The 9798-nt window shown below is 36.1% G+C and overlaps 1 protein-coding gene across 4 annotated transcripts in view; it reads right to left on the reverse strand.

Moving 5' to 3' along the window:
* LOC150083211 (dual specificity mitogen-activated protein kinase kinase 4-like) overlaps positions 1–9523 on the reverse strand; it is a 516656-nt gene extending 507133 nt beyond the window's left edge. For all 4 annotated transcript variants that reach the window (XM_090377917.1, XM_090377916.1, XM_090377915.1 and 1 more), the window contains exon 1: positions 9191–9523. In XM_090377917.1, coding sequence (XP_090234043.1) covers positions 9191–9227 — 37 coding nt within the window. In that variant the 5' untranslated portion in view covers positions 9228–9523. The remainder of the gene's footprint in view (positions 1–9190) is intronic.
* Positions 9524–9798: the final 275 nt, after the last annotated feature.

The following is a 9798-nucleotide window of genomic DNA, read 5'->3' on the forward strand; positions in this document are numbered from 1 at the left end:
GCTGATTTAAATCCTTTGTTTTCCCTTAATGCTTGTTCTACTTTTCTTGTGTTAAATCTTCTTATGTCCTCTCTGAGTCTCTTTCTAATGGCTTTGCATAACTCAGCATACTCAATTTTCTCCCTGTCAGTGTTTTTCTTGCTCTTCATTTGTCGTCTTTGGTTCATCATGACAAGTGTTTCTTGACTAATTGTTTCTTCTTTGGATTCCTGTTTCCCTATAGGTTTCTTGGGCTTTATCACTTTCAAAAAGTTGTAATATTCCTCGTCGATATCTTGGTCCTCAGCAGTCTGCAGAAGCTCATACTTGTTCTTAAGTTCCAGTACATACTGCTTTTTCTCCTCTTCTGTTATCTCAAAGACCTTTGTATTATTTACTCGAGTCAGTTTTTTCCTTTCCTACATCTATATCAAAGTGTACATCTTACCATTCTGTGATCACTTCCAACATTTACCTTATTCAGGACGGTAACATCATTCACAATATATCTTCTGTTAGTGAGGATGAAGTCGATTTCATTAGTTGTTAATCCATTTGGACTCTTCCATGTGCACTTTCTGTTCACCCTTTTCTTGAAAAAAGTGTTCATTACTGACATTCCTTGAGATTCTGAAAATTCCACAAGTCTTTCACCTCTTTTATTTCTTTCACCAATTCCAAAATTTCCTATAGTTCCTCTTTCTGTGCTGTTTTGCCTTTTTCCAACCTTAGCATTGAAGTCCCCATAATAATAGTGTAGTGGGTTTTCTGCTCATCTAGAAGACTCTCAATTTCAGTGTACATTTCTTCAACCTCTTCATCATCATGGCTCGATGTTGGTGCATAAATCATTATAATATTTAGCTTGTACCTCTTAGAAATCTTGAGTATTAGTCTTAACACCCTTGGTGATGTACTTTTGAATTCCAAAATGTTGTTTTTAAAATCTTTATGGACCAGAAACCCAACTCCACCTTCACTCCTTTCACTGTTTCCATTGGTGTACAGCAGATTTCCACTTGATAAACTTATAAGTGATTCATTTCTTCTTCTTGTTTCAGCCAAACCGATGATATTCCAATTCACATTTTCTAATTCCTTTTCCAGCTCTAATATCCTGTCTTCACCGATGAGTGATCGTACGTTATAACAGACCAAGTTCAATTTCCGTGATTGGCAGCCTGGTTGTACCCAGAGATTCTTAGCACCCTCTGCTTCCACTCTGATCCTCTCGCTGCCGTAAGAGGGAGAGTGAAAGCTGCTGAGGACTGAGGGCCATTTGTATTGTTGTGCTCTCATTGCTGGAGGGTTTGGTCTTTTCCTCTTCACGCTGACCAGGCGTCTTGAAGAGAACCACTCTACACGTTCGTTGCCACCTAAGTGACGTAACAGGGCTTACCATCGAGAAGGTGTGCATGAGTGGATTTTAGGGAGGCAGGCCAACCGGACTTCTCCTAAATCTTCTGTAATAGAGAGATATTGGATCCATCAGTGTTTTAGGCTGAGTGTCTGATAACACACAGGATACCTGTTCCCCTCTAGGCATCAACTGATTACAACTGCTTCAAGAAACTGTTGCAAACTATGCTCCCTTCCAAAATGTTAAGTCAAAGTTTTTTTTGTTTTTTTTATAACAATGTCACTGCTTCTTATGGAACTTGAACTCTGAGCTATTAACATGAACAATTTTTGTTTATAGCTTGGTGGTTATTTTTCTTTTTTTGTTTTTCAAAACCTTTTTATTTATTTTATTTTTACCTAGCTGTAGTCTCTGTCACTGGCACTGATGTGAAGAATTATTAAAATGTCAAGAATGACTTGGAATAACTTTTATATTTCAGACTTTCTTCTGCACTTGTCAATTTCATAACCAAAGACTACTCTACATCAATTCTTTCTTCTTTGATAATGGCATCTGGTAGGTTTTCACACTAAAATTGACAGAAATGATACTGCCAAGGGTGATGTCTTTTTTTGTGTCCAATGTAAAGAGTGTGAGGATATTAGGAGTCAATTCAGCATTCTGATAGACATTTATGAGAGCTTGGGGAAACAGGGCAGATGCCCTTAAAGGCATTAACTTGAAGCACCCATAAAGTTCGTAGCAGCCCACCTCAACACCAGAGCTTGCACTTCAGCAGAAACACCTAAGAGCTAGTTGCTGTCAGTGACTATTGACAGGAAAATAGGAAAGGTACTGCTATGGGCAAAAGTTGATGATGTTGTAGAGCAGATATCATCTTTTAAGGGCACAAAAGGAGATATTGTTGTACATATTGGCACTAATGACATAGTAGAAGATTACTTAACAAGTACAAGTCGTTGAAAAAACAGTTGCGAGATAGAGTTAAATTTGGAAGTCTGCAATTCTGGCCAGACATGACACGAGAGAGAGAGAGAGTATATGATTAGAGCCTTCTCAATCAGTTCAGCCATGGATAGATTGTGCAAGGCACATGGAGTAGAATTTTTCTTGACATTGTCTATATTGTTAACAGGAGAGACTGCTTCTACAGGGATGAGATACACTTAAATAGAAAGGATACAAGAACATTTGCTGATGCTATCGAAATAGCATTAGGTGGGTCAGAACACTGCTTGAGGGGTACACAGATTAATAGATTAACAATAGCTACAGGCAGAAGATTCTTGCAGCAGCTTGCTTCTATTTGCAGAACTTGCAGCAGCCCGGTAAGCAAGGTACTGAGGATATCAAGGCCTACTATGAGTCATCATGGAACAAGAAAATACATGAGCTGTGTTAGGATAATTAAGGGTAAGAACAGGCTCCAATATACTTGCATGTACACCAACACGAGGAGCATAGTAAATAAATCTGATGGATTTGAAGTGTGGTCAAGTCATCAAACATAGACATTGTACGGATATCAAACTTAAATGTCACTCAAATATAAGGGATGCAGAATTTGAATATAGAGAATAACAATGCATACAGAAAGGACATTGTGTATTCTGTTAATTGTAATGCAGCTCTGGGGTTTCCCCCAACTCCACATCAAGCAACGTGATGAATAAAAAACTCTGCAAAGGCCAGATTTATGCAGGTCAGTGAGTGTTTGTGTAGTGTTAGTTGTGCTGTTCATCTGGCTTCTTAGCCTAGGAGCCTGTATTTTCACACAAAATACTTCCAGTTTACTGTCCAGAGCCACAAGGAGGCGAGCCGGGCAGTAGGGAGTGTAAAGCACTGGCAGGGTAAACCCTGTGGTAGGCAAGGCTACATACAGGGAGAACACAGTAAAAAAAAGTGAAAGATGGAGGGTAGTAGTGGGAATACAGGAATTGGTAGTGGTAGAGAGGGGGGGCAGTAGTAAAGGCTTTTTTTTGATTTTTGATTTGGTAGTTGTTGGCGCATCGGCTTCTGTGGCCATATTGCACCTCCCAAGGTTTTTGTAGTACTTTGATCCAAGCCCGAGGCGGGAATCGAACCCGCGACCTTTGGGTTTCCGGGCAGGTACTTTACCCACTCGGCTAGCCCGGTTGGCTGCAGTAAAGGCACCCACCTGGTTGAAGGGCAGGACAGTACAGAGCTCCCAGGACAGAATGCCCATCCTGTCCTGTGGATGGGAGTGAGCATAGGAAGGTGAGAGGGGTTATCCTCTTAATTAAGAAGCACATAAGATCTAAGGCAGTACATCCAGTTGACATGGGTGGGCAGTTAAATGTCAGTTTGAACTGACATAAGTACTGGAAAAAAAAATGAGGGGAGTGTTACAGGCATAATTACAGTGAGGAGTACAATGAACAACTGTACAGAGAAACAGACTGGGCCAGTAAATCAGAATGCCTTATAATGGAGATGTTAACTTTACAAATGGTACTTGTGGGTTGGTCATTCTCAAACTACCAAACCTTTTGTGGATTCATAGGATGACTGGTTTCTACAGCAGCAGCAGCAGCACGTCAGAGAGGCAAAAAGAATGAGCAATACTTTTGATCTGATTATCAGCAGATTCTTCTTGCATTACGATTCTGAAGAGACAAGAATCACTAGGCAACAGTGATAACAGTGTACTGATGAGAAATTGACTTAAAATGTAACTACCATCAAGGGTAAAGGGAAGGGTTTTGCTTTCACAAAGGAGACTACAGTGGATTCAGACAGTTTTTATATTCTGTACAAGGGACCAACTAATGATGTTACCAACAAATTCTGAATGGAAAGCTTTAAGGGAAGTAATCATAGAAGCTACTAGGCTGTTCTTACCAACTATGAAATACAGTACAAGAATTAGAACAAAATAGATGGCAGATGAACTATACAGACACATGGCAGGGAAGAAAAATCCATGGGATGCATATAAATTATTCGATGCTCCAGAAGCCTATGGTATGTATAAATTAGTCTGCAATCAAGTCACAAAGGAGGTTACGTAAGCCAACAAAAGCAGCATAGATTTCTTTACTTATATTAACAGTAGAAGGAAGGGGATGAATCACATTGGTCCACTTGATGTCAATAGTTCAATTGTTGATGACTGTGCTCAGCTGCTGACAAAAAAAAAATCAATCCCATTTGTTGTACAACTTCACAATATTGGATTGAGGCACAGTTACTTGCTTTCGTTCTGCTTTCTTCCATCGCTTAGCTTCCTACATTGAAAATCTTTTCTTCTTTCAAATTTGTCACTTGGTTATTATCATTCTACCTTAGAAGAGTAATTCTGCTTGCTTTTTCTTCAACTGCATTACAAGTACCTTGCTCAAGCTTTGCTTAGATCTTGTAAAGGAGCTTGCTCTGTTCTATTATTTCTAATGGTTCCAACACAAAATTTACCACAGCTTGAGAGTGTATCCATCAAAGGAAGGGAAGTTAAGTAATTATACATATAAATACAAATCCCTGAGGTACAAAGCCCAAGCAGTCTTTATATTACTGAAGAACCAAGAGGTTTTCCTGCCATGTTGTCCCCTGCACCAGAATAGGAATGAAATTTGACTAAATATTCTTTAGGTATGTGATGCAAGAAAGCAAGCTTATGTAGCATCAGCCAAAAAAAAAAAAAAAACCCCAATTTCATTTCACACATCCATTCCTCTAAAAGTTTGTCCAGTTCCTACTTGAATTTATTTAAGCTAACAACTTCCACAATGGCTGATGGAAGTTTGTAGTTCCAGCAATCAACTACCTGCTGGCTAAATGCAAATATCAGCACATCTATTCTACAACTGTCTTTAAGGTGTAGTAACAAAAAAAAAAAAAAAAAAAAAAACGGTAAACTGCAGCCATTATCAACCCACTGCAGGATGGAAGCCTCCTCAACAATTCACGTTGAGGGAAATGGACCATAATCTGCCACGCTGGTCCAGTAGGATTAGCAGATCGACCATATTTAGCAGTCAGGGGCTTGAACCCTAGTCTACTCAAGGAGAGTGATCTACTGCACTCCTGCTCCTGACTACTGAATCCATAGCGAATAGGTTTCCCTCTTATAAATTGTTTCACACCCATAATAAGTCTCCATTGCTTCATCAATTGAGAAATTTCTTCTCACTGGCTCAATGAATTGACTGAACTTGTCATTCAAATGGTCTAATAGAAGCCTAATATTATAAACCTTGTCCCAAGAATCAATTTTCATATTATCACTGAAGTGTAAATGTTGGTGAATTTTTTCAAATTTATTTCTACTCATGGATTGGCTAACTAAATAGTTATCTGCATCACACCGAGTCTCCCAGTACATTCTTCTGAATGGCACTCTATTATATCCTGACAAAAGAAGGATCCCAAAATACTTAGAGATCTTCAACAGATCAAAAAAATTGTGGATCTTTTGGGGGATATGTTTCTAAAGTATTAGGAACCCACTTTCGGGGGTTTTTCTTTCCTGTTGGACACTGTTTTTTTGAAAAACAATGGTAATCTAAAACCAATTCAGTGTCTACATCAACATCTGTTTTACAATCTTTACTAAGAACTCTTTTCTCTGCTCCTTATGAAAGTACACCTCTACCAATGTCTCTTAAGACTTGATGATGTCTCCTCACCATCACTTGCAGCATCGTCTTTATCAGAATCTTGACCATCATTTGGTGCATAGAGGATGAATTCAAGCTCTTCTGCATCATCAAGTTATGACAGATTCAGAATGCGCTTGAGATTCTAAAATATTCAATATTTCTTCTGCATCCCTCTCAACAACAAACATGATTTAGCTGAAAAAAAGAGAAAGTTATACATAAATTTATTCAGAAATGTTTTGAAAAATATTTTTCTGACTTACTCTGATGCTGTCAATAGCTTTTAAAAGTACAAAGAGATAGAAACTCAAAATGAATAAAAATTTGCAGCTAATTTTATAAATGAGAAAAAATATGGATTAAACTGAAATTGTACACACTACTTCCCAGCATATGTTTTATCATACACAAGAAAAAAAAAAAAAAAACTCTATAAACTAAAGCAATCAAAATATTATTCTGTGAAACATATTTCACTATGAATAATATTTCATATTATTCTATGAAACCTATTTCACATCCAAAATGCATGAATAATGAATAAAAAAACTTGCAAAATAGCATTAACAAACATATCGTTTAAAATATATAATATAAAAACTTACCGTCGGCCAGGTTAAGACCACTGTGTCAAAATTACTACTGAAAGAAACCCCACTAGCAATATGTTTAAATGAAATTATGAATGTAAAGTTACCAAATATAAGGAAGTTATTAATCTTAAGAAATAAATGCCATCTGAAAATAAAAATATATTCACGTACTTTTAATTAATATTTTTTTTTGCAGTAAGGTAAGCCATATGATTAATCATACAGTGGGCAATAATGGGTTAAAACAGTCAGTCCTCACCTTACAACAGCCCATTTTTATAACATTTACTATTATAGTTATATATTTAGTATTATAGTTATAACATTTTATAACATTTAGTTAGCCAATCCATGAGTAGAAATAAATTTGAAAAAATTCACCAACATTTACACTTCAGTGATAATATGAAAATTGATTCTTGGGACAAGGTTTATAAAGGTAAATGCTTCAGCATTCACACCTACGACACTCAGCCAGGCCAATACATAAAACAGTTTATTGTCTTGATTATTACTATTTATTTCATTAATGTGTATTTATTTATGTATATACACATTAATGTGTATATACATAAATCAGATTTCTGCACCAAAAGGATAAATCCATGAAAAATGGTTATTACCAAACAGTTGTCCAATGATTTTTTTTTTTTTTGGCAGTCTCAACTTGCAAGTCATTTATTCTATGGTATGACACCACTGTGACAGAGAAAAACTGCATTTTTTTTTTTTAATATATCTGCCTCTTAAAAATGGCTCATAAGAGAAAATCAAGTACTGAAAATGGTTCTAAGAAATGCTATAATTATCCCATAGACAAGTATGCCAATTTTAAGTCTTTGGGCAAGTTCTCATAAATAATACCATTTTATAAACTAAAAGTAAGCCAGAAATAATTCAAAACTCTTGACATTTTGATAGCATCGTTTATTTTAACAATACTGTGGACATAGTGTTAAAATAAAACTTAATAAATAAAGCTTTTTTTCTCTTTTTTTTTTTCTTTTTTTCTTTATCGTGAAAATTTAATTTTTTTTTAAAATAGATAAATGGCCAGGGTACTCCATTTGTCAAACAGGACTAATGAAATTTGCTAACAAAGGCCAAAATATCATTCAAAAATCACCCATTTTTTTTTTAGCACAATTATTCAAATTCCTTTCAAATAACATAAGCTTCATACAGATAATTTTCTGTATGAAATCTCAAAATAAATCACATTCACAAGTCACATGCAAGGCACACCTTATATAAAGTATTCCAATATATGAGATAATGCTGGTTATTTTATCTGTTTTCTTATGGCCAAACTACTTCAATTCCAACACACTTAATGATGCAGATCAAAACAAAACAAATTAAATGAAGAATAATAAAATTGACACCGACGTCACCTGTGATAAATATATTTTTTTATTTAAAAGACAGGCAAACTTTGCACAAAGCTTAACCCACAAATGGCATTCCTCATTCACAGGTTAAGCACTCTAAACAAAGGTGAAACACCTGAAACGTCAGTTTAACCTTGGATATCTGTCATATTTAATGGTGGCAATCATGAAAGACAAGCTCCACTCTGCTCCAATCAAAACAACAATAACTAAGCAGTAGGTAAGGTACACTGTTGATGCTGAAAAACTTTACCATTTGGATCCAAGATCAAACACGGTGGTCCTTTAAGTTTAGTAATAATACAAGAAAATGAGCATCTTAAACATGAGCAGGGAGGAAGAGTTCTGGCATAAGTACATACTTTATTCCTTCAGGTTTGTGATGCTTTTCCATGTCATTATGTCATGCTTATTAGAATAAAAAGATCAGTCTTTAACAAGTTACATTAACCTTTGCTCTTAAGTTTGTCTCAGTACAATATTACAGGTCATTCAATAAAAATAAATTTTCATGCCGCTGAGATGGGAACATAAAGCCAAATCTTTAACGCTGATTTCATGGGAAAACAAACTTACGTCCGCATTGCCAGAAACCAATTGTGTCGTAAGTGCGAGGTCTGCCTATATATACTCAAGCTCAACTAACTTACATTTTATTTATATTCTAGATGGGAAGTTATGTTTGACCTAAAGGCAAGAATACATTACCAGTAAGATGCAGTTATATAAATAATCAAAATAAACAAAAAAAGTTTCATTAAATACTGCGTAACAATTTTATATGTAGTTATAAATAAAAATATCTTACCGCATTTCACTTCTGAAAGCATGAGAAAAAAATAACAGAATTTAAGAACTCGGCAAACTTAGTAAGGGTGTCATACAACCACGATGATTGCAGAACCAAGACCATGTGATCCCCCCCCCCTCCGATTTTAGATTAAGATGAACAATGTTCACTGGGGTTGGGTGCGTGAACAAAAACAAAAATGTGTATTTTCTTAAAGACGTAAAATCTTGCAGTCTCAAGCACCGTGGATGTAAATTAGGCAATGCTGAAGTTTTGATATGTTTTATCGTGAAAATGCAAAACCATATATCTAATTTTACATAAAATCGTTACGAAGCCTAATTTTACATCTTTCAGTATAAATGGCCATTAACGGAAATCCACGGGTTAGTTATGCGTGTTCTTTATAAAGCCACTTGTGAATTCAATAAATAATTTCACTTGATATATCTTACCCTGACTACGGGATATGCTGCTCCTATAATCCGCCATATTTGGACGCAGCACCGTTAAGCCTATCTTCTACCCGAAGGAAGCGGTACTGGGATGCAACCGCCAACACCGGTGTAAAAGTTCCAAGGCATGCACACTGTCAAAAAACTGACTATCCAAAAATATTACTCCTCCAAAATATACTTTCTTTACACCTCGATTTGATCCATTTAATGAGTATGATTAGCTCCTAGAAGTTAAACCTCGCACGTTATAGAAAATATATACAAAAAACACACGCATCATACACTTAGACATCAAGACTAATTTAACTACAGTCATATTGCTACAAGCACTTCCCCGCATCAATCATTTGATTGCAGAGACGCCTAACGATGCATTAAAATATCTATATCGCAGTGTAGCAACTTGAACCAAAAGTAACACTGACGACTGAGGCAACAAGCCAACAACCATAACAAAAACAAAGAAAATTGTCATATTCGGGCCAACCGAAAACTAATTCATCTGTTCATGTACATTATATCCAAAAATTGCAGGTCTATGGTCGATCTGCCAGTTTTGTTTTGTTTTTTATAGGGGATGGGGGTAGAAACCAGAGTCTCTGGTA

The sequence above is a fragment of the Mastigoproctus giganteus genome, chromosome 7 (assembly GCF_048544385.1).
Source record: "Mastigoproctus giganteus isolate SK-2022 chromosome 7, ASM4854438v1, whole genome shotgun sequence".
Lineage (NCBI taxonomy): Eukaryota > Metazoa > Arthropoda > Arachnida > Uropygi > Thelyphonidae > Mastigoproctus > Mastigoproctus giganteus.